The sequence below is a fragment of the Thunnus albacares genome, chromosome 19 (genome assembly GCF_914725855.1).
Source record: "Thunnus albacares chromosome 19, fThuAlb1.1, whole genome shotgun sequence".
NCBI lineage: Eukaryota > Metazoa > Chordata > Actinopteri > Scombriformes > Scombridae > Thunnus > Thunnus albacares.
Window position 1 is genome coordinate 22,756,569 of NC_058124.1, and position 25,591 is coordinate 22,782,159.

A 25,591-nucleotide genomic window follows, 5' to 3' on the forward strand; every position below is an offset into this window, starting at 1 on the left:
CAATCAATTTTAACAGTCCCAGTTCCTTTCCCAATTTTAGCTGTTTAACAATGGAATACCATGTATCTAGATGTATATGATAATAGTGGGCGAGGTATAGGGAGAACTTTGTTCGCAGGTGATGGGGCACTGTGGAAAAAGAGGTAGGAATGTTTAATAGGTTGTGGAACAGTTGCAGGAAACAATTAAAAGAGTGGAGCAATGGACTTTGCAAATTTTCCATTGAGAAAACAAATACGCTTTTCTTTATGAGGAAGAATTTTAATGCATGTGGTTTGATGCTGGACTTACTTGGAAAGTACATACTGATAAAATTGTAAATAAGTGTAAGAAGGTTTTAAATGTGATGAAATGTTTAGCGGGAAGTGCCTTTAACCTGCATTCTCTCTGATGGCCAGCAGGGGACGACTCCACTGGCTCCAAAAAGAAGTCAGATTGTATGGAAGTCTATGGGAAAATGACCCTACTTCTCACTTGTTTTATTACCTCTGTAAACAGTTTCCTAAGAGTTTATGGTCTCAATTGCTTTTATCAAGTCTTCTTCAACACAACATGATGTTCATTTTGTAAATTGACGATAAAGCAGGGTATGCTTTGAAAATGTTGATTAGGTAACGTAACTATAGCATAACCCCAGATTCACAGAGTATAGGCGTAGCTGCCTCTATTTCACAGTGTGTTTTCAGTTCATGAAAGTAAATTGTAACATTTTGGTCTTCCTTGGAACAAGTCTTGTTCACCATTTGGTTATACTAAAAGACCCTCTAAGGAGTCAGATGTTCAATTTTTTCGGTCAGTACGTTTTGTTTTAATTTTTTTAAGCCAGTTTTTGCTAGCGAGAATTAGCATTAGCATTATCACAGTTAAACATAGACTGCAAATGCACCGTGCTAACCGTGGATGTATTATAAGAGCTGGATACTGGACCAAAAATGGCGCCCATTCAGTCCAATGAGAATTGCTCAGCTGGCGCATATGCTAAAAAAGTTTCTAGCTTCTGGGTTTGCTTCTGCGTTGTGCGGCCCACTGAATCATGGATGTATAAAGAGAACTGGATACAGCGTCGGAGGCGGGGCCCTGTTCATTCCTATGAAAGTTGCTCAGTGGTGCATGAAGCAAAAAAAAATCGACTTCCGGGTATGAAAGTACCTGGATCTTCCGCATTGTGCGGCCCATAGAGCAAGCACACTAGGGACTTTCGCTGGCAGAGTCGGCTGCTTCCAGTTTAGCCCTCTGTATAAAGAGAACTGGATACAGGAAGAGCGCCAGGCTTTGAAGCCAATTTGACATAGTGGCCAAACCGTGTAATTACAACGTCACGTGATGCACACTGGCCCAAAAAGACTTTTTCCTATAGACTTACATTGTGAAAGAGACGTCTGTAAATCAGCGGATAATTTTTTCTGAGCGTCACAACCCCCGCGAAATGACTTGTCTCACTATCAGGATTAAATCCGTTCGGTCCGATCACATTTCAAAAGCCTAGAAGAGCCGCATGATTGAATTGTTTTATCCCCATTCAAGTTAGCCGGAGGGCTAAACCGGAAGTAGTCGACTCGGCCAGCGAAAGTCACTACTGCGCATGCTCTATGGGCCGCACAATGCGGAAGATCCAGGTACTTTCATACCCGGAAGTCGATTTTTTTTGGCTTCATGCGCCACTGAGCAACTTTCATAAGAATGAACGGGGCCCCGCCTCCGACGCTGTATCCAGTTCTCTTTATACATCCATGTTCAAAACTCCGACAAGGGTCTATCTACAGTCTTGGAGACCCACACGACACACCCACTTTACTACATGACACGCCCCATTGACGTGCATCATTACTATCTACGTCCATTATTTTTTCGGTAGAAATACTAGAGAGAGGGTTGAACTTTAGTCCACACTCCATATCAATGGGTGGCGGTAGTGCACCTGAAAGCTGTTTGCCAACCGCCCATTAAATAAAAAGAAGAAGAAGAAGAAGAAGAAGGAATTATTTACAAAATCAGGATTTTGGCGCAAACATGGCGGCTACGGAAACTAGCGACGGACACCAACGGTTGGCCAATCAAGTCTCGTCCGTCCGAGACGCTGGCGCGGTAATTTTCTGCACGTTGTTACGGCTGTATACATTCCTCATAACGCTGCTATATGAAAACATTGGTATAGCTAGCATTACACCAAATAGACAAGTTATTTCATGAGTGTTGTGGTTAGTTATTGCATCGTGTAGACGTATTTACACGATAAAAGACCAGCTAACCGTAGCGAGCTAACAGGCAGGCAGAGCGCTGTGCAGATGTGTTAGCTTAGCAAACGTTGAGCTAAGTTCTATTGTTTACAGGTCATGAAATTAGTCTCCTAATATCAACATAACATGGCTGAATCCAGTGACGCGACCCAGAAAGAGGTAACGAAACCCCGCATTTTAGAAGCTACGCCAGGTTGTGGCTATTAGCTGTGCAGCTGCAACGCTGTAGTTGTGTTTACATTGCGAAAGCAGTGTTGCAACAAGCTAATGTAGGTCGTGCATGGTTAAATCTCCCCCAGAACAGCCCTAAACTGACAGATTGTGCACATGCATGCCAACGTTATTGTATATCTGTACAACCCGTGTTTTATATAGCTATTCTTTTCATACATGCTTGTCGGCTATGACTTTTTTTTTTTTAGCTCCATTGTAAAGTTGAGTATCACATTGCAACAATCCATAAAGGTTTCAAAATGAATCCGAAACCTGCCCTTTCAGAAGAAACAAAAACTTAAATCCCTTAAATATAACTTTTTTCTACTATCAGTGGCCTTTATTTTAGCAGCACTGGGCGTTTTGTCAGCTAATCATTTGACGTCAATTTCGATTTTCTTCAGCAGAAGTGGTTAGTAGTTTTCACAGTTTTTCAAGTCTGTCTTAAAAAACAGTCAGGAGCACAAATGAACATTGAAACATGTTTTCCCGGCTGTAATCATTCCTCCTATTCATACTGACCATTAGAAGATCCCCTCATAATGCACTTGCTGTATGTGATGGCGGAGAAAATCCACAATCCTCCTGTGCAAAAATGTATTTAAAAGTTTATCTGAAGCTAATATGAAGGTTCATCCGTCCAAATGAGTCAAATCAAGTAGGTAAGTGGCCGATATCCACTTGATATAATTAACTCAGACTGCTGAAGCCTGATATAAACTTCAGATAAACTTTTAAATGTATTTTTGCACAAAATGAGTTTGTGGACACACTGTGGATTTTGGCCCTCATCACTTACATTGAAAGTACATTTGAAGGGGATCTTTTAATAGCCAGTATGAACAGGAGGAATGATTACAGAAAGGAAAAACCTCTTCCACTGTTCATATGGACACCTGAAATATTGTGAACTCGTCCTTTAAGGACACTTCAGTAAAATGTAATGTACAAAATCGCGAGGCAGAAGTTGTGGTTACTTGTGAACATGTACTTTAACACCAGTGTCAGAGACAGACTATAACGACTACAGCGACCATTTTGTAAGTGACAAGTATTGTGTAACTAATATTTCAACAATACCTCAACACTTTCAGCACAAAGTTCATTTTAAGTATGGTAACGTTGGTATAATAGCAGGATAGTTTCTAAACTCAATGGTAGCAACTATTTTGATAATTGATTAAGGATTTGGAATATTTCAGGAGAAATGCTAAAATTCTCTAGTGCCAGGTACTTAAATATTAATATTTTCTTTGTGTTGTGGACTGTTGTTCGGGACAAAACAAAACATTTTAGGTTGCATCTTTGCTTTGTGAAACGGTGTGGATGGTGGGAATTGTTAATGATTTAAAAAATTTTCTAGAACCTCTTTTTAATAGCAAGATAAAAGTCAGTGTCAGTGTGCAGTATGTCAATTGTTCATTGTTCTATGCAGGTAACAGAGGGGGCAGACGGAGAATCCATAGAAGCAGCTGTGGATGCTGGTGCATCAGCAGATGTTGGAGACACAGAGCTTGTTCCTGGATCTTCTAGACTGTCTGAACATGAGGAAGACAATAACTTTGTTGCTGCTAAAGAAATGGAAAGTAAAGAGTTAGGACATAAAGAAACTGAGGCTGAGGTGGTTCCTCTTCCCGTTTCTGTATCTCTGCTAAATCCATCCCCTTCACACTCATCCTTCTCTACAAAAGAGACAGTCAACACAGTTCTGGTTCACAGTGGTGGGCCAGATAGCACCTCAGAGTCTGAAAAAGAGGGTACTGAGGTGAAAACTGAGGAAGGATTTGAGTCAAATGAAGAAAATGTGACAGTAAAAGACAAGAGCTTAGAGGAAAGTCCTGCAGGACCAGATGTGAGTGAAGATACAAATATGGACACAACTCCCAGTGGCCAAGAGGAGAAAACAAACACTGATGAAAAGATGGACTCAGACACTGACACTAAGGAGAACATTGTCGCACAGGAGGAAAATGAGTCCCTCAGCTGTAATCTGAGGGTTTCTACAGCTGATGATCTCGATGAGATGATGGACATTGGTACAGTGGATGAGGTGGAACAAGAAGCTCAGATGAAAGAGGAGGAACAGAGCAATTTGTCGGATGGGGATAGAAGAAGTTCACCTGCCATTTCAAATACAGGTAAAATACAGGTTCTTCACAAAGTTTTTGTGTTGATGCAGAGAAATGTTTTCAAACCAGCTTCCAGATTCATGTTGCAAAGCAAAAGTCACATTGATGCTGGAGGAAAAATTTTGGCAACACTTTATTTTACAGATCCCTTAATATACAAACTTTCCTGGAAATTTTAATGTAATTTGCAGGTAACGGTCAGTTTTCTGGACATTTTGCAAAACATTTGTTGCAATTTCGTACAAATTATTTTAAAAAATGGAAAAAAAAGTTGGTTTAGTGATTTTTAAAAAAACAAACATTTAATTTGCAAAAAAATGTAATCAATTAAATTCATAACAATTTCTTTAACAGACTGAAAAAAACTGCTTTTCAGTGTGTAGTTTTGTGTGTCAAACAATATGTTAGCATATTAGGTTGTTTCTTAAAAACTCTATAATGACTGAACTTCTATCAGCAATTTCAGTTGCACTTTATTTTGCAGATTCCTTACTTTCCATTAATCAATAATTTCCTGAAAATAGCTTCTATGTAACTGTTTGTTCTGAGGACAATTCTTTAAAAGGGTTATGTAATTCGGGAGTAAAAGAGAAATGAGCTCTGTATAGTTTTTAAGAAACAATCTTGTATGCAAATATATAGTTTGAAACACAGAATTACACACTGAAAACTGAGTATTTCTGTCCATTAAAGAATTGTCAAGAGTCTAATTTATCAATGTTTTTGAAAATTAACAACCCAAATGCAATGTGTGGGCACTTACCAAATAAACTCTGTTTTTCATTTAATTTGTACCAATTTTCACCACCATTTCTGTAAAATGTCCTAAAAATTAACTGTTGCATACCGGCAAATTACACAGAAAATTTCAAGGAAATTAGTATAAAGTTAAGGGACTTGTAAAATAAAGTGTTACCAAAATTTTCAGAAGGTGACAAAGTAGACAAGTAATTACTAATTACTAACAAATAGCCCTGGCTTTACATCATCACCCTTTACTTTATTGTATTTTTTTCTGTGCAGGCTTCACATTCAGCCATACTTCTGTTGGGGGGAAAAACTGCTGCTATACATCACATTGTTTATGGAGCTCTTTGTAATGAACGATACACACACATATATATATATATACACACACACACACACACACACACATGTAATCACAAACTCCAAAGATCAAAAATCACAATCAGTTTTAGTTCACACAGTGACAGGTAATCGATTCTACATTATATCCCCATACATTCTGTTATGATACGTTCACATTACACATTAGTTCAAGTATTGTGGTATTTTCTCCGAGGATACTAAGGTGTTTTTCACTACAAACATTTTTACTGAACTGTTTTGTCTTCTGGCAGTTTGACATCTGTAGCTGTTTAACATTTGAATAACTGCAAGTGTTGCACCTTTCTCTCTTTTGCTCTTTATTCTTTTTTTTTCAGGCTGCAACTAATGATTTTTTCATTATCAATTAATCCGTCTGTAATTTTCTTGATGAATCCATTAGTCAGTTGATGAATAATTCATCAGAAAACACAGAAAAATGCCAGTGAAAACATTTCTAGAGCTCAAGGTGAAGTTTTTTTCCAAGCCAGCCGTCCAAAATTACAAAATATTAAATTTACTATAATGTAAGACAAGGAAAAGCAGCAAATTCTTAATCCAATCAGACATTTGTGCTTGAAAAATAACTTAAACAATTTATTGATTATTGAAATAGTTGCCAATTGATTTTCTGTTGATCAGTTAATCAACTTATCGTTTCAGGTCTGTTGTTTTATTTTTTCACTTCAGTGTTCTACTTCAATAAACAGACTTTTACACAAAATATAAGATATAATTTACAACAACATAATACACATTGCATAATTGAAGGAGCAGAGAGAAGAAAAAAGTAGTTAATAAAGTAGTAAATAAATATATTTCATTCTTTCTCATGTACAGTTTTATAGTTAATTCCAAGTAGGGCTGCAACTAACGATTATTTTCATTATTGTTAAATCTGCTGACTGTTTTCTTGATTAATTGTTTGGTCGAGAACCTTTACATATTCAATTGACTATTATGCGTCGAAGAAAAACAGCAACTTCTCACATTTTTTTCTAGACAAATTGAATAAATGAACTATTTAAATGCCCAATAATTTACTGTCTGATTAATCAACTAATCGCTGCAGGTGCAGTTCCAAGTGTTGTATAGTACAGTTGATAATTTTTTTATTAGTCAATAGAAAGAAAATGAAATTTCTAACAATAATTAATTAATCTTTTTAGGTAATTTTTCAAGCAAAAATACCAAACATTAATTGGTTCCAACTTCTCAACTGTTGATCTTCTGTTTTCTCTCTTTTATATCAATGTGAACTGAATTTCTTTGGGTTTTTGTTTGGTGGTCAAACAAAACAAGCAACTTGAAGATGCCACCTTGGGCTATAAGTAATTGTGATGGGCATTGTGGAGCAATTTCATGGCAGTATTGAGTATTCAAACGTTTACTCATGCTGTAACTTTTAAATAATGAGGAGCTTCAGTGTCTCCCCAACATACTGCAGTTACTTGAATCCTGCTTCTCCAGCTACAACACTTGTTTTGCAGTTATTCTATTTCTCCAAAAGCCCTGATCTTTAACATCCCAATAATTTCTTTTCATTTTGAATTTCTCTTTCAGTCTCGGTGGCAGAGGACGGAAACTCTTTTGAGGACGAAACTGATGTGAAACCCACCGTGTTACCACCACCCACAGAAAACGACCAGTCTGAGGACGTCAAAATGTCTTTGGATTTGATGCAGTCCAGCTCGTCTCCATCGTCCGAAGCCACAGCCAGTACAGGTGAGCTCAACTTTAGAGGAGTTGTGTTCGGGATCTGTGTGTAAGATTATTATCATCTTGTACACATTAAATCAGGACTGGCAATTCAGGAGAATCTTCTGTAAGATGTCCTAAAAATTAACCGTTGCATACTGGCAAATTATACAGAAAATCTCCAGGAAATTTGCATAAAATTAAAGCATTACCAAAATTTTTAGGTGTTTGAAATTGGAGAACAGAAGGTGACAAAGTAGACAAGTAATTAGTAATAACTAACAAATTAGTCCCCATCATCCTTGATTGTATTTTTCTCTTTCAGTCTCGGTGGCAGAGGACGGAAACTCTTTTGAGGACGAAACTGATGTGAAACCCACCGTGTTACCACCACCCACAGAAAGCGACCAGTCTGAGGACGTCAAAATGTCTTTGGATATGATGCAGTCCAGCTCGTCTCCATCGTCCAAAGCCACAGCCAGTACAGGTGAGTGACCTCAGACGAGTAATGTTCAGGATCCTTTAAGAGTCTTTTACTATAAACAAGTGTGTGATTAAAAATAAATTCTCATCCCATGTGTACAATTTCTCCTACAAGTCACAGTCGTCTTCTAGTTCATCTTCACAAAAAAGCAAACATTTAGGTGCATTTTGGATTTAATAATTAGCACTATGACATGAAGGTGGAGTGTTATTGGATCACTGAACTCTAGCGCTAATAAACGAGAGCGACTGAGTGAAATTTATGTTTTTACAAAAAATATTTAACCGGTGATGTTTGTCAGTAAATTACACTTTCATTTCATTATTTAGTTTTTTTATTTTCATACAAATAAAGCAGTTAACTTAAATAACTTAAAGAAATAACCTAAATAAAAAAAGCTGTAACCAGAACACACACACACACACACACACACACACACACACACACACACACACACACACATATATATATATATATATATATACATATACATATATATATATATATATATATATATATATATATATATATACACACACACACATACATACATACATACATACATACATACATACAGTGTTTCCCCTAGGTTGACTGCTTTGGGGCAGCAGGGTAGTGGGGTGGCTGATCAAAAACTCGGAAGACACTCAGCAGCCAGACATTTCTCCGTTCTCTGTATAAGAGCAGCTGAGATTGACACTAAAATGAAAATTGCTGGTCCACCTTAAAGGTCAGTCCACCTTAAGTGAGCCTGGTCAGGTTGGGCTAACGTATTGTCGCTAACTTCAAGGCTAACCCCCTTCAATAGACGAGTCTTTTCTTGGTCGTGAGAAGCTGCAGCATTTATTAACCAACACGCTGTAGTCTGTTCTGTACATTTACTGCCAGATTGACAACTTATTGCTAATCTTTTCCTTTGCTCGGCTCGCATATAAAGTCACTTTACGCTACGCTACTCTTCTAACAGTACCTTTCACGTAGATGTCCTTTGAAGAATGAGGAGAGGGAGGATGACTCAAAACAATTACATGGTAACGTAGGGTGCTATCGTGCTCGCACAGTCGACGAGTGAAAATCATTAGTAGCCCATTGATACTGATCCTGACTTGAATACTAAGAATCAGATCGTCGTTTCTCAAAGATTCACACTCTTATCATTTTATACACTTTAAATCAGGACTGGCAGTTCAGGAGCATTTTAAGGTGACACAACCTGCAATTAAAAATGATATATTTTACTATTTAAACTCATCACTCAGAGGTTTAAACTGTCTGGTTATCGTTAAATTTTGAAATGTAAAGATTAGTCAATCGCCAACTATTTTGATAATCGAATAATCATTTGTCATTTTCAAGCTTCAACTTCTCAAATGTGATGATTTAATGTCTTTCTCTGTCATACATGATAGTAAACTGATTATCTTTGGGATTTGGACCATTAGTCGGACAAACTAAGACATATGAAGACGTAAATTTTGACTCTGGGAAATACACGGGACGTTTTTCACTATTTTTGGACATTTTACAGACGAAACAATGAAACAATTAATCGAGAAAATATTTAGCTGATTAAATTTTCGGCTTTTCAATCACAGACTGTGGGATTTTTTTCAGATTATTTGTATGTTTCTAACGAATGGATGATTATTTTGTGCTTTTATGTTGTTTTGTGTTTCTTACAAATCTTCATTTTCACTCACATTTATAGTTAATTAATTATTCATGTTCTCGCAGGAAGGGAAAGCTCATCACCAGCGACCACAGTGAACGGGACGAAAGTAGTAAAGCTATCAAAACCAAGATCGGACAATGTAAGTATAAATGTGAACACCTGCTTCAGTGTGTGAGTGAAAAGTGCATAGAAAGTTATTTATTAGGACACAAACTCTAGTTATCAAAATCTGCTACAATCATAGAAAACCAAACAGGCAATTTTTTTGTCTTTATTCTTTGTGGTAGGAGAGATCGCAGGCAGCAGCTCAGCCAATCAAGTCGTCTCCTTCGCCACCTTTGGTCAAGGTGAAGGACGAACCCATTGATGAAGACTACGAACAAGCTCTCATATCCTCCACATCCACAGCAAATGTGAAGGATGAGCCTAATACTGCGAAGGTGGGTCACACACTTCTTTTCACAAGCATTTTGAAAGTTAGACAGCTGTACGGACAAAGTATTTTTGTGAGAGCTGTGGTAAGTGCAACGGCGCTACAAACACCTTTGGGCAGAGCAGATGGGACACAAATCACATGGCAGGAGAAGAAAACATCCACACAGCAAAGGAAGTTTTCTGCAACTTAGTTTATTCTTACTTTATGGTGATCTGAGCAGAAGTTTGATTCGATCCTGAGTATTTTAGAAATGTGTGGGTAAATTCTGAATCTGAATGATCAGCAGAGGAATTTATTGTATTGATTTTAAATGAGCAAAACTGCTCCCTCCAACAGAAATACTTTGGTTAACAGTAAGAATTTGTATAGACAAGTTTTAAGCTGAACTCTGCATGAAAGCACAGTATAGAGCTACTTTACTGCTGCCGGTGAATCAACTAAAAACTGTGATTCTAGTCGAACGATTCTCGTTTTGTACAAAAATACAAAATAATGGATTGGACTTTAATTTAAAATGCACTGCCAGACAGTTGGTATGTCAGCTGTGGGAATCAACAGTTGCTGGTTAAAAATGACAAGCCTGCCTTTTGTAAATCAGAGCATTTGAGACTCAGTAGGAAAGCTGAGAATGATGATAAGTATTGTATTGCCCCAAAGATAAGACGGAAAAGGACTTTTCAAAGATAAGACACACTTTATCAGAAGAGTCCTGCTGGGAGGGTTTGTCTGAGATACTGTTAGTCCGAGGATAAGATGATCCTCATACTTTAATCTTTTTCTCTCAGTAAAGCGAAACATGAATATTTAACTGAAAGTATAACGTAAATCCCACATTTGTATATCTTGTCCCAGTCTGTCTTCAAGTGCAGCTGTTTCTTCATTCTGTCTATCAGTCACACACTCTCCTATAACACTGTTAAACTCATTTTGAGCTCCTCATTGTGATGATTGAGCTATTCTGTAATTTTAAACTCCTGCTGCAGAAAAGATTCATTTTCACGTCGAGAATTTTTTTTCTCCCTGGCAGCAAAACACTAAAGCTACCAGAAGCCCACCAACTTTAAAAGACACCCTTATAAACGGACTTGAAAAAACTCAACAGTCTGCTGTAGCAACATAAAGGCTACAAACAACTCATAATGCAACACTCACAATGAAATACAACATAGGGACCAGTGTTCAATTTATTCAAAGAGGAAATCTGCTGTTTTGAATATATAAGTTCCTAGTCCTTGAATATAATCCGACCCCTTCTTTTTCAACTTTTAATATCCAGAAATAATATCGTCTTATTCCACATCTTCAGTATTTAAATTGCGTTGAGCTGTTTTGCACAGAGTGGGTCCAGAATAACTGGACCATCACTGGCTCATCGTTCTGTTGTTGACAGGAGGACTTGAGGATCGGATCGGTCTTCTCCGTGACTCCTGCTGCTGAAACACAGACGCTGCCGATCGTCCACCCGTCGTCTTTGCACATGTCCTGTTCGCACTGCAAGAAGAACCTGATGAAAGGACAGACAGCTTTCCAGAGGAAAGGCTCCCCGGCGCTCTTCTGCTCCACTACCTGCCTCACCACGTCGCTCCCCACGGTCAAAGGTGTCAGTAAGATCTGCTTCAACTGCCAAAAGTGAGTTCATTAGAAACATGTTGTTTTACCTGTTAACTCAACATTTTAGGGAGCAACCAAATATTATTTTCATTATCGATTAATCTGGAGATTACTTTGTTGATTAATTGATACATTTTTTTATCTATATAATGTCAGAAAATAGTGAAAAATAGGTTATAATGTCCAAGACTCAAAGTTGATGTCTTTAAATATCTTGTTTTTGTCTGATCAACAGTCCAAAACCCAAAGATAATCAGTTTTAGTATAATGAATGACAAATAAAAACATTACATTATCACATCTTAGAAGCTGCAATTTTTTTTACATATTTGGTTCAAAAATAACTGAAGTGATTACTGGTATTCAATTCCTAAAATAGTTGTTGATTCAACTAATCGATTAACCAAGTAGTCTATGCAGCTATACAACATTTAGACATGGGTGAGAAAAAGCAGAGTAATCAACTTCATACCTGACGATTAACTTCATTACTCATTTTTGGACCTTGTGTCGATCTTATTCGTCTTTATTCACACAGAGTGATACTTCGGCCTCAGGACGTCATCCTGGCTCCAGACAGTAAAGGAGCTATGAAGGAATTCTGCAGTCAGAACTGTCTGACCTCCTTCAACTACAAGAAAAATAACTCCAACGTAAAAAAAATCCCCCCCCCTCAAAAAACAGTTCAACCACAATCACTCTGCAGCATGTGCACCAGATACTGCACTGTAAGTCAGTCTTTTTCCTCTTCTCATAACTTAATAAGAAAGTCATAATCTTTAGTTGTAGAGCTATGAAACTGACAAACAATAAATAAAATCAATACATACTTTATGTATGTATTTTAAAAAAACTATTTTTCATAATTTTACTTAGTTATTTATACTATGTAAAATAGTGCACATAAAACCTTTTATTCATTGTCTGAAATAACGTGCTACTCTTGTCATCCCTCCTCCAGAGCAAACATGAGGTGATCTTGAGTGGCGCCGTTCACAAGATGTGCAGCGACGCCTGCTTTAACCGTTTCCGTACTGTAAACAACCTGTCCATGGCTGGATGTGCAAACTGCGGCTCGTACTACCACAACAAACCGCTCTTGCTGAAGATGGAAGACAGCAACAAAACTCTGTGCAATGCAGCGTGTCTGAACAAATACAAGGAGGTACAGGAATGCAGAGTGTAACAAACAATACAAGGTCAAAACCTATTATATGACTTGACCATGTATGAAACACTAGAGGGCTTTTAATTGGTTCGTTGCCTGGTTACCATTAGACATGGATATCCCCACCATTTGTAAGATGTTTGCTTTTATGTAAGTTTATTTATTTGTACAGCACTTTTCATACAGTAGTTGTAACTCAAGGTGCTACACGTAAGAAAAACATTAAAAATACTTAAAATACGTTGCACCAGATTTTGGGTGCAGACTATATGATGCTGTAGAAGTGTCGGAGTTAAGTGTAAATGACCTCAATACGGTGTGTTTCATGTTGTTTTATCGTTTTTATTTTATTTACTATAAACACAAAGTGCTTCATTTTGAAAAGACACTAGACACATGTAACATGAGGAAATTGACAGTGCACAGATCCTCTCTTCTCATGTAAATGTCGTGACAGAAATAGGCGATATTTGGATGAACTGACCGCATATTAGGAATCTAAATGGTTACTTTCTCGCCTGAAAAATATTCAGATCTGATAAAGTGACGTTAACAGTCCTACAGCACCCTGTTTACTAGTTTGCACATGTGAAACATGACTCTGTCAGTGATGAAGCCTTCGGTCAGTAAATGTGTGTTGTTAAAACTTATTTAGGGGCTGCGCTCAGTCCCACTGAGAGGCTGAGTGTCTGCGGACATGACTGTGTAATTGCTGTAAATGCCCCCTGATGACATAATAGAAACTGTTCACGCCAATTCATTTTAAAAGAGCAAACGCCAATGGGGAAAATCACTCAATGAGTCAGTGACAGACAGACAGTCTCGGTTATAGTACTGGTCTGTGGCCAGTCCAGCCAAAAATAGACAGAGGAATTTGTCCCAGCATACATCACAAAACATCCTTCAGAGACTTTCAGCTAAAACTGTAAAATGAAAAAGTGTTCCTGGGATGTGTCTCACATTCTTATTTTCTGTATCTTTTAACAGAAAACAAAGACACCTCAGCCGTGTACGATGTGTCGAACGTCCCGGCCGCTGACAGAGATGGTTGACCACAGAAACCTTGACGACTCGGTGAACCTCTTCTGTAGCAGCAGCTGTGTGATGGCATATATGGTCCAGACTGTCAGTTCATCAGGTACTTGACAATAAGCTTCTGGGTCTTTTCAAGCCTGTAGTTGGTTTCCTTTGGTTCGAATCAGTCGATGAGTTGGTAAACTTGTTGTGTTTTCCCCCTTAGTGTGGTTAGATGTGTCTGTAGCGGAAACGAAAATGTAAATACAGAAAGGAAGTCCTGAAGAATTAATCAGTCAAATTTGATTTGCATAGCACCTTTCATAGAGGTTAGTGCAATTCAAAGTGCTTCACAGATTACTGACAAGCCAATAATAAGATAACAGTAAACACTAAAACCATCTTACATTAATGCACATGAGAAATAGATAAAACATAACAATAATTAAATAGAATCCAATAAAAACTAAATAAAATAAGTTAGAAAAACAATGACAAATAAAAGGAAATTAATATTTTTAAACACAAATACAATAAAATAAGTGATTGAGATAAAATAAGGCCCATGGAGTATTGCATTGAAGCATGAGGTCTGATCTGCCCAAATATTACTCAAGGCAGTGGACTTTGGCCTTGATTCATTCCGGCTCGCTGCAACTGTTGATTTCGCTCATCCCAGCATGCAAAGCACTCGTGGCTACAGGAGCCAGTTAGCTTAAACTTGCAGACTTGTAGCTGGCTCAGATCGAGGTCGGATCAGGTTCCCGCCACAAACAAAACAAGGGACCGGACCTTCTTCCTCTAAAGGGTGTTGGTGCATTTTTGGTCCATACATGAATACGATTGCTGTGTTCAGATCATCCCAAATGAATCGTACCAAGGGGGAAAACTAATCCGAGTCCAGTTCAACCGGATTTAACAGCTCAGGCTTGAAAACATCTATAATTACAGACTTTTTTGACGATTGCTTTCAACTTCACATTCTTGCTTTTGTCTCATGAAACTTTTTTTTTTCTTTCTCACAGGCGCTCGGTTGAATTGTGATAACTGTGGAAAAAACACAGTACCAGCCTACCACTTAGCTATGTCAGATACTTCCATCAGGAACTTCTGTACTCTCCAGTGTGTTATGGCATTTCAGGTAACGAAGCCTGTAAGATGTAAAATAGAGACTCAAAAGACAGAGTCTCTGAGTTATTTTACACTCTTCACCACCCTAAATTACATCTGCATAGTCAAGCACTGATAAAAATGTTGCCTGTACAATATGCAGTCCACTAACTGTATTTTCCCAGCTCAAATCAAAGTGCCTATCTGTTATCGAGTGCTCATCCTTCGTGGAGAACATATTGAGTGTTGGTGTTGTTGGTTTTACAGTCATTGTTAACTCAAAACTGCCTTTTTTTTTTTGCAATTTTTTTTTGTTCTCCATTCTTGTCTTGTTTTTCTGTTCTATAGGAAAAGTTCAAGAATTCCCATAAACAGGTGAACATTTTCACCAAGTTGCCAATTGGAACCACTCAAATCCAGTCCATCATCCCTAACCAAACCGTGCAAGAAGTCCCCAAAGCACCCGCCGTACTGAACTGCTCCCAGTGTTCCCGCAAAATAACTTTTAAACCTGAACTCATCCAGATCAAGGTAACTTACTTTCTTCTTCTATTCCCAAGTCAAGATGATTTTTTATCCTTACAGCACTGCATGGGAATAGCTTTTGGATGCATTGATCAGTATTTCTATTGATACAACAGGAAAGTAGAAAGAGTCAGAGGACAGAAAGTTCCAATAATGCCTCAAGAAAAAGTCCTGTGATAATGAGAGTTCATAAAAACCCAAAGAGATCCCCATGGCAACCTGTTAGCACCCGTGAGGACTCCATGGTTTTCCCCTGAACAGCCACTCTGTGATACTTCAACTCTCTTGTCCTCAAAGCGAAATTAGAACAAAAAACACACACAAAGTGCAAAATCTAATTATTGTTTTACCAATGATTGCTCAAAGGCAACAGTGTCTCTTGACTGGATGTTTTCCTCATTTTTTGTAATAACAACATCTGTTATAGCAACAAAAGTTAGATTTTGTGTAATAACAGGAAATATATGGAGAGTTGAGAAAATGTGATGCATTGCACATTTACAGCATTGTTGTATTTAATGGGACCATGTACAGTGTGAAACATAAATGTTAATATTTGATGTACTGCACCAGATTTAGCTTCAAGCTAATTTTCATCTGCAGTCCCTTACAATTAAAACACATAACAGCACAATAACAAACAGTACAAAGCAAAAAATACACAAGACACATACAAAATACAAAGCTACACACAACAGCACATCACATACCCCCTCAATGTCAACTAGAAATTAATAATGTAAGCTTGTCAAATTAAAAGCAATGCCAACTCTGCATGTGTGCAGGACAAGATGGTTTTCGTGTGTAGCGTGGACTGCTCTCAGGAGTTCAAGAAGGTCAACTTTGTGACAAGCCTGTGTGAATACTGTAAGATCGAAAAGATCACCAGAGACACCAAGAAAATTAACAACAAAGACTGCTACTTCTGCAGCGATGGTAAGTAGACAGATGTCTAATTTGAGGAATAATGCAGGGTTTTTATAGGCTAGACTGTGAAATCTATTGCGCTTACTTTGAGCAGAACCTACAAACACACAAGCACCATCAACATGCATATAACTGTTTACATGCAACACATTTGGATCTTCTCCTCTTCCTCCTCTCAGGCTGTAAGCTGCTCTTTAGACACGACCTGTCAAAAGGCTGGGGGAAACACTGTCACTCCTGCTCCTACTGCCACTCTGTCTCCAAGAAGCTGGTAACGGCACAGTATGGAGGCGCGACCGAGGAGTTCTGCTCTGAGGAGTGCAGGTCCAAGTACACCATGCTCTTCTGTCACGTAAGCAAGGCTCATTGCAGTTTATTAAACTCACAGTTTTACTAAAATGATGGTGATAATGATAATCTAGCTCTGCCGTTCTTTCACATTTACTCTGCTTTCTATCAGGTTGCAAAGTGCGACACCTGCGGCTGCAAAGGGAAACTAAAGCAGAGTCTTCCTATGCTGGGAGAGGTCAAACACTTCTGTGACATGAAATGCCTGCTTCAGTTCTGCTGTGATAAGGTGTCGACACAGGGGGAGGTGTTCAAAGGTGTGTATTGTTGTTGCCATTTCATGATGTAATTTCTAGTGTTGTTGTTTTAATTGTGACTCTTTAATTAAAATGTTATGAAACTAATCAGTAATTTCTCCCACTGTCTATTCTGTATTTTTTGCTGTGTTTCCTGCAGGTACAGAAGAGGCCACACCCATCATTGCAAATGTCGTCTCGCTTGCAGGAACTCCAACAGGGAAACCCACTGCTCCCAACAGAACTGCCCAGCAAAGTACAAAACACACACAGTACCTCTGTACAGTATTTATGTACTGTACGTCAAAGAAATAAGACAGAAAACATGCTGTATACACTTTCAGTTAATCGCTAGTGTTGATGTCATTGTCTCCACAGGTACTGTCACTGACTTTCAATCAAAGAACTCTGGACATGTAAGTTGGTGTTTATTATATGTATTTAATATACAGAAAAACAGAAAAACTAAATAATTTATATAAACAGATAAGGGACAAATTTAAAGGAATAAGTTTCGTTACAGGGATACTACATGATACTAGACAGTTAATAAAGCAATTCACACGCCATTATGTCCTGTGATGTATAAAAATGCTGAGCAGACCCCGTTCACCTCAGTTTTGAAGATATTATGTAATCTTGTGGTGGCCCAAAACCACACTAAAGATCTTTAGACAGTGCAACAACGATAGAGACTCCTATAATAAAGTTTATATTGTCAAGTTGTATTTTGGGTTTTTATTCTTTTTTTCGTCATTTGTCTATCATTCAGATAAGTATTCAGACAGATACAGTGAAGCCTCATCCTCCCTCTGGCCCCAAAATTCTGAAGAACAAGGCTCTGCTCTGTAGACCGCTGGTGCAGAACAAGGGGGTCTCCTGTAAAACGCAGACAGTCGACGTCGAGGCACAGACGGGTAAAAATCTTATAGTGCTTCCATGATAATGAGATCTCTGCTCTGTAGTCGTCTGTTAACTTGTAACCAATATACAACACTTTGTCTTTAGAGCTCATAGCCACTGATTTTCACAACTGCTGTATGTACCGTCTCCTGTTTATGTTTATTCAACATTCACATATAAATACTTGCCATGTTATGATTTAATTTTCAACATTATCGTTGCTCAAGTTGAAAGATTTCCTCGGTCATAAACAAACTTTGATTTTTTCTTTCTCATAGATGACGTCTTGCCTAAAATCTTGGTCCTGCCTGTCCCAGTGCCAGTTTATGTTCCTGTACCTATGAGCATGTACAGTCAGTGTACCCCTAAACCTGTGGGCCTGCCGTTTCCGGTATGTGAAACACCACAACCACCTCTGGGCCTGGATTCACAAAAATACTGTTAAAGGATACTTCTGTTTCATTTGAACTATAACGTCATTTTCCTGACAATGATGAGCTGTGTATTCAAAATAGCCGTCTCCTTGTAGAGCTCCACATATGCTTAGTTTAGCAGCAGTGAAGGCTTCTCTCTTTAATACACCTGTAGGACTGCTCTGTTCTCAACATCTTTTCTGAAGTGCAGTGTGTTTTCAAAGTTAAATCTGATCCAAAACAGATCCTCTTATGATCAGGATTTCAAAATGAAAGGTGTATTTTAGACAACACTAGTAAATATTCAGCCTCTTTGTCCTTATTAAGACTCAGCTCACAGGATGTTATCAATCTGTCTACCACAGCTGCCTGTGCCCATGTTCCTTCCTGTGACGATGGACAGCGCCGAGCGCATCGTGGAAACCATCCAGGAGATCAAAGAAAAGATCCCGTCGGACCCTTTCGAGGCAGAGCTCATCCTCATGGCTGAGATGGTGGCGGAACAAGAAGAAGAGAAGAATGACAAACAGGAGGAACCAAAAGAGAAAGCAGTGGAGAAAGAGACAGACAGACAAGAAGCACCGGCTCCAGATGGTAAGAGAGAGTGAAAAAGGAGGGAAGTCATGGTTTTGAAGCCCTACTGTTTGATGACATTGTAGTAACCCAAAATAAAGAGTAAAGAAATGAAACTTTTTGAAAAACTTAAAAAAGAGGAGAAAGGGATTATATTTAATTTTGCTTTGTGAAAAGTTTGAGGTGAAGAAAACCAGTTTACCATTACTACAGTGGAAGAATTCAAACAGGAGACAATTGGCAGTTTGTTTTTCCTGTAAAACCTAAAGTGAAGAAAAAAAACTGAAAATTTTTGTACATTAGGGCTGTGATGGTTAAGATGATACCAGTTCCTGTTGCTCACCTAGTGTTGAGGCAATTTTTGGTCCATTTAATGAAGCAATGACCCTTTTTTTTAAATGATTTTAATCAGGTTTTTAAAGATTCCAATTTGTGTGCTTTGGTCATCCAAATATTTTCATCCAAAATATCTTTTTAATATTTTTGAATTATAAGAACTGCAATTGCTTCTTTGGAGAAGTGTATTAAAAAAACTCAACAATCAAACTGTCATTCTTTTTATAATATAATATAATTTGTGGACCTTCTCATACATATTTCTGTTTTTAATATCAGAAAAACGTGTGGTGACTTCCTCTTATGTTTAATTTATAGACCACGCCAGTAACTACAGCGACGATTTGGACACAGATGACTTGGACAGTTTCCTCAACAACTGGGAGGAACCTTCCCCTGATGCTGGTCTCAGGTCGCCCAGTCGACTGTACGCCCATGAAAAGCTCAACCCAATCATAGACATTCCTGTGGGCATGCCCAGTGAGCCTTTCTCCGAGCCCCCACCTCCAGCCCCGCCTCCCATGGACGTCGAATCTGACTTTACTGTTGGTGAGGGGACGAGATGTACAAATGTGTTTTATAAAGTTGAAAATTAGTTATTGTTGTTATTCGTGCATCCAAACTTAGGGATCATTTTAATATCCACCTTGATGTGTGTTTAGGTCTGTAAGAGTTTAATTGGAGACTACAGTGTGAGTGTGAGTGACATCAACAACCAGGGAAACTTTGGTTGGGTTTCAGCATTAATGTGTCATGTTGTGTCATTGCCAGAAACTCTGGAGAAAATGTCCAGGCTGAGAGAGGAGTCCCAGCGATCACCGAGTCCTCCGCCTGCCACTTCACAACGCCGACGACGACAAGTTCACAGGAAAGCCCGAGAAAAGAAGGTAACTGCCTGGGAGAAGAGTGAAGGTGCTACTTGTGCATTTAAGATTAGAACTGATGTTACTTGCAAAAATCATTTACAGTTAAGATACTGGGAATGTCAAAAATGTGCTGGAGAAAAGACTGGCTTGGATTTGCACACTATCACTGTTGGTCTCACCCTGATCGAATCCATGATGCAGCCTCGTCTCTCCTTCTCTGCGTCATTCAAGGGTCGTAAATCACAACGGTTGACAAAGGCAGCTGAGACGACATCTCAAAAAGACTCCCCTGACAAAACAGCAGCTGCAGAGATCCCTAAACTGAAGAGTCAATATGGAGTTGATGCTTGGAAGCGATGGATCCAGTGGAGGCAAACTCAACCAAACCTGGAGAAGCCACGCTTCGGTTGTAAGTCTGTGCATACACTAAATACAACCACTACAGCTGACCATGTGGAGGACATTTTGATTCAAAGAACCTTTTAAACAGTGAATTTAACATGTTTTTGTTATATTGGCTTCAGGGAAAATCAAACCTAAACCTAACTCTTAGCGTCAGTGAGAAATTCTAGTGATTCTATAAAGTTATAGATAATTGAATCTTGCATTTATCTCAGCTAGAGCTTCATCTCAAGCTTACAGAGGTCTGAAGAAAACTTGCATTAACAATATTTGGAAAACTTGTCTCGAGTTTTTAGGAGAGGTCTTTGAATATAGCTTCCTACCACTCCTGCACAAGCAAATGTTTACTTTTAATTCATGTACAGCTGAATGTATGGAGCTAAAAGTGTGTTTTTATAATACGGGAATGTCTTTGTGTACAAATCAAATATTCTTTTAGTTAAAAAATGTTTTAATGTGCAAATAAGTTTTAAACATCAGCTTGCAGAGACGGCACCTTTTGATTGTTTTTGAGACAAATTTTTGGTTTCAGTTAAATGACCACAACTTTCGTCCAGGTGGTCTTGAGCTTCATCAGACGGTGTTCTCATGTTGTTTGTTTGTTTATTACATAATGTATTTTTACATAATTATTTTGTATGATTCTCATACATGAAAAACAAGCTTATGAAGATTGTTTTCCCAATGATCACTTCTGACTCGTTTTTATCTGACTCTCAGCACGTCCCATGGAGTTGAAGGAGGATATTCTTCGCTGTACAACGGCCGAGCTAAGCTACGGCCTCTGTTGCTTCATCACTGAGGTGAAACGACCCAACGGAGAGCCTTACTCCCCTGACAGCCTGTTCTACCTCTGCCTCGGCATCCAACAGGCAAGACGTGTTTCATACTCACACAAATACACTTAACACATAAGAGGTAGGGCCCACAGCGCTGTTTAAACATGTACAGTTGAGCACACAACTAGCAAACACTGGTAAAGGTGACGTTGAGAAAGTCATGCATATATGAACCATCCCCGTCAATAACGGCATCAAATATCTCTTAAGTCAACAACACCACCCTGCAAGTCTCAACTTTAGCTCTTGTTCACAACATTAGTGTCTAAACTTGACAACTGGATGGCCAACACTTGTTCTTTGAAAAACTCCTTCAATACAACTAAAAAGTAATGTACTTACTAAAGTAAAATTAATGACTGTGCTACTGTTTGTCTGTCTTTAGCACCTGTTTGAGAACGGTCGTGTGGAGAACATATTCATGGATCGCTTCTACAACAAGTTCTCCACTGAGTTCACCAATATGCTGAGAGGTTTCAAACCCTTAATCACAGCCAGTGGTGAGTCAGCATCCAAGTTCTAGTAATTATTTTTTTGTTAATCATTCACTTTGTCAGTTTCTGTCTCGAGAAACCAACATTCGACCACATTTACATCAGCCCTCTCTCTTCTCCTCTCTAGGTTATATCCATTCCCGTGTTGAGGAGGAGTTTCTTTGGGACTGTAAACAGCTGGGGGCGTACTCCCCCATCGTCCTCCTCAACACCCTGCTCTTCTTCTGCTGCAAGTACTTCGGCTTCACCACGGTGGAGCAGCATCGCCAGCTGTCCTTCGCACACGTCATGCGCTGCACCAAAACCAACCAGAACAACACCAAGACCACCTTCCTGCGCTTCTACCCGCCCATATCCATAAACGAAGCAGAGTCAGGTACTATTATGGCTGGGGGTCAGAATGAAATACTGATTAGTTCCATACCAACCCTTGGTACTTTTAAAATAATGAAGCACATTAACGGTCCTCTTATACTGGAATCATCATAATTGCATTTTACCAGTCACAAAGTTTGAGCTTTTATAGGAATATTTTGAGGAAATCCAGCAGTTGGCATGCAGAAATGTTTTGCAAAAGACCTGATTCTGTGCTGAAATGCTACAAAAATTATCATGAAACTTGTTTTCATTAGAGGTATTAGGGAATAGAATATATTATTTTAAATCCATGTGAAATCTGCATTATCTGAACCACTACATGTTACTTAAATATAAACAAATTGGCATCAAAAGACAGCACAAAATACAAATGCAGCTACTACAATGCTTAACTTTTCTGGTTTTAACTGTCTTTGATGCGTTCTGGCCCAAACTGACAGATTTAATGAGCTTGAACCTAATTAAATTGAAGTTGTTTGCACTGTAAACATTAGAAAGCACAGTACTGTCTGTACAAACTTCATCTATGTCTATTATTTAGCATGTTAACTTCTGTAATCTAGGGCAAGTTTATTAAACAGTGATACATCAGGCAGTATTATAGAAGTCACACAACTATGAACCTCTATGTAATTGTCCTGTACATTCACATACTTGAAAAGCACCTTAGTGTTATTCTGAATGTTGTGTTATATAGTTGTTTTTTTAACCTGCAGTTCTGTGTTAAATTGTGCACCAGAGCACTGAACTGTGAAATGTCTTTATATTAGGGATGTTGTAATTTGTGTGTGTTTTTGTGTTTGTGCACTGTATCCTCTTTAGATCCTGAAGGTGTTCCGGCAAAGAGGCGTAAGGAGGAGGAGAGTAAAGAGGACATCCTGGAGATGAGGGAGAACACAGAGAACCCGCTCCGCTGTCCGGTCAGACTCTATGAGTTCTACCTCTCCAAGTGGTAAGTATGGTAACTCCCTAGCACTCTTTATATCTCTAGCTGTTTGTTAAATGTCAGTTAAAATCACAAAAAGTATTATCTCACATAAGCCTAAAAGAGTTTGGGGTTTTCCAGGTTTCCCAGATTTTTTTCACCACCCCGGTGCAGTGAAGGTGAATGGAAAAATGTTTGTGGTGTTCAAAACATTTAGAAACTACATTTACAACACGTCTTTCCAGAAACAACGTCCTGGTTATTGTGGATAATCAACAAACCTCACTGTTAACAGTTATTTATAACTAACGTCTATTAAATTAATAGTCACTACAAATATTGCAGAACTGAATCAGACATAGAAATATGGTAATAATAATAATAATAACGTCCCAAGCAGTAATAGCTTTTTTGTGGTCACAAGCCAAAAAGTTTGGGAACCACAAATATCTTTGGTTTTTGTACAATTAGTCAGACAAAACAAGGAAATTGAAGACAGTGCCTATGCCTATGAGAAATTGTGAATGCCCTTTTTTCACAATTTCACAAAAAACAACTAAATGATTAATCAATTATTCAAAAAAATAGGCAGATGAATCAATAATGAAAATAATTGTTAGTTGTAGCCCATTGTTACGGCGCACTGCTGTTAATGGTGTTGAATTTCAGTTTTACCTAAACCCAATATTGACTTAAAATCTATTGAATGTCTGGTATCAAGTCCTCATTAAAAGGTTTCTATTGTAGATCCTATTCACCAAATTAAATGTCCTCAGTGGCCACTTTTGTATGAAATGAACCTTGTGTCGCTAGATGGTCTCCTTAATCCAACAACTGTCTTCCTTCCAGCTCGGAGTCGGTCAAGCAGCGCACCAACCTGTTCTACCTTCACCCAGAGCGTTGCTGCGTCCCCAACAGCCCGCTGTGGTTTTCATCCAGCCCTCTGGATGACAGCACCATGGAGGCCATGCTCATCAGGATCCTCACAGTTCGAGAGCTGCATCTCAAGACAAAGAAAGACGAAGGGACGGAGCAGCAGACACCCGAAGACCCTCCATTTATACCTGAAGAGGAGGAAGATGAGGAATCAGAGTGATGAAAACAGAAGTGACCTTTTAATTGGGGAAGCAGCTTGTGGTGTAAATATTTGTAGATGAACCGAAATGTTCATTTAAACACAACCCAATAAACTGAAATGGACAGAATAAATCTCTCTCACATACATAACTAAAATGTGCTGAACTGTAAGGAAAGTCAGACTACCTAAACAATATGTTGATCAGGATTTATAGATCTTCAAACGCACAGTGTTTGTGTAGCTGGGACTTGAGTAATGAGATGCAAGATTCAGTTCAGCATTCAGGCTGTTTACTACTGCTCGGTAGGACACATAGCTGTCCTGTGTTTTGTCTGCTAAATGGTTGCTTCTCATGGACAATGCTACTCTCATTTCGTTCTGTTTTTGTAAGGCATGTACCTTTCTTATTGGGGGATGGTGGTCCTTGTTTGAAAGAGCTACAATGAAAAACAATCTTGATTTCTGTTGATGTCAGTAGAGAAAACTTTGACCTCAGAAGACAAACTGAAAATAATTTTCTGCTATGTAGATGTAAATGACCAACCGTCATGTTGAGTGGCAAACCTGCAGTATAACTTTTTATTTTTACACAATTCATCAGAAAAAAGGCCACAATTAGTTGTCAGTCTCTCAGTCAAAGAGAAAATACTCATGAACAGAATCAATATTTTTTGCACAGATATACCCTGAAGGTTATTGGAAAGTCAGTCTTGGAAATTTAGGAAATCATCTGAACTTCAGCAAACACACACAAAAAAAAAAATCACAAATGGAAATCACAAATTTGATTATACCAAAGTGTGACATGAGGGTGGAGCTCTCCTTATTAATAACATGTTTTAATTGATGTTCCAGAGGCCTCTCCAACTTGCCATGGCAAAATGAGTAGCAGATGAATTCGTACAATAAGCTGTTAATTCATATTTGTGTTTCATATTCATTGGATAATCTTACTTTGAGAGGTCTAGTCACTTGATTGTGAGATTAAACTGACTTTTTTTGTTATCGTTGTTAATGAAAGACTCAAACTGTGCTTTCTATATTTCCTCTTCAGTGGACATATTTTGATCATCAGTGTCCAATCAATGGGATGAAGAATGTTTGTGTGAATGTAGCCGATAAAGCTGAAAACTCAATTTTATCCCTTTTCTTGACTGAACACTGAAATAAACAGTCTGATGTTGAGGACATTTTGGACATGTGTGTCATCCAAAACATCTTCTGAGACACTGACTTTTTGCATATGACCCTGGTGTTAAGTGTGTAAAAATAAAATACTATCCCTTCATGTATACCTTGGTTATGTTAACCCCCAGTCTTTAGGGTATCTACCAATATGGTTCTCTTGAATATTTTCTATATTGTATGTTCTTTTTGAATAAAAATATAAAACATGTCTTAGTTGCTGAGCTTTAAGTTATTGAATGTCTGCGTGCGGTTGTATTATATACTGTGTGTGTGTGCGTACC

At 38.3% G+C, this 25,591-nt stretch overlaps 1 protein-coding gene across 3 annotated transcripts; it reads left to right on the forward strand.

Annotated features, from left to right (window-relative positions):
* Window positions 1–1,857: 1,857 nt before the first annotated feature.
* Window positions 1,858–25,518, forward strand: zmym4.1 (zinc finger MYM-type containing 4, tandem duplicate 1). 3 transcript variants are annotated; one of them, XM_044335240.1, is made up of 29 exons: window positions 2,058–2,085; window positions 2,331–2,396; window positions 3,886–4,588; window positions 7,250–7,411; window positions 7,710–7,871; window positions 9,603–9,679; window positions 9,828–9,980; window positions 11,367–11,605; window positions 12,126–12,315; window positions 12,549–12,752; window positions 13,743–13,893; window positions 14,795–14,910; window positions 15,228–15,410; window positions 16,190–16,340; window positions 16,511–16,683; window positions 16,792–16,936; window positions 17,076–17,171; window positions 17,294–17,331; window positions 17,688–17,832; window positions 18,097–18,209; window positions 18,597–18,825; window positions 19,459–19,689; window positions 19,912–20,027; window positions 20,238–20,415; window positions 21,129–21,280; window positions 21,633–21,747; window positions 21,869–22,117; window positions 22,942–23,071; window positions 23,894–25,518. In XM_044335240.1, the coding sequence occupies exons 2-29, from the start codon at window positions 2,364–2,366 to the stop codon at window positions 24,138–24,140; spliced, it is 4,881 nt and encodes a 1,626-aa protein (XP_044191175.1). In that variant the 5' UTR covers window positions 2,058–2,085; window positions 2,331–2,363; the 3' UTR covers window positions 24,141–25,518. The 3 variants fall into 3 exon arrangements, with proteins under 3 accessions (XP_044191173.1, XP_044191175.1, XP_044191174.1); XM_044335238.1 differs by lacking the exon at window positions 2,331–2,396 and having other exon boundaries at window positions 1,858–2,085; XM_044335239.1 differs by lacking the exon at window positions 2,058–2,085 and having other exon boundaries at window positions 2,092–2,396.
* The last annotated feature ends 73 nt before the right edge of the window (window positions 25,519–25,591 follow it).

What these genes read in the sequence shown, in the direction of transcription:
- zmym4.1 (XM_044335238.1), top strand. Translation starts at nt 2,011, where the DNA reads ATGGCGGCTACGGAAACTAGCGACGGACACCAACGGTTGGCCAATCAA. An exon ending in ACCTGCCATTTCAAATACAG is followed by an intron (nt 4,589 to 7,249) that starts GTAAAATACAGG and finishes TTTCTCTTTCAG; the next exon opens with TCTCGGTGGCAGAGGACGGA. An exon ending in TGTGCACCAGATACTGCACT is followed by an intron (nt 12,316 to 12,548) that starts GTAAGTCAGTCT and finishes TCCCTCCTCCAG; the next exon opens with AGCAAACATGAGGTGATCTT.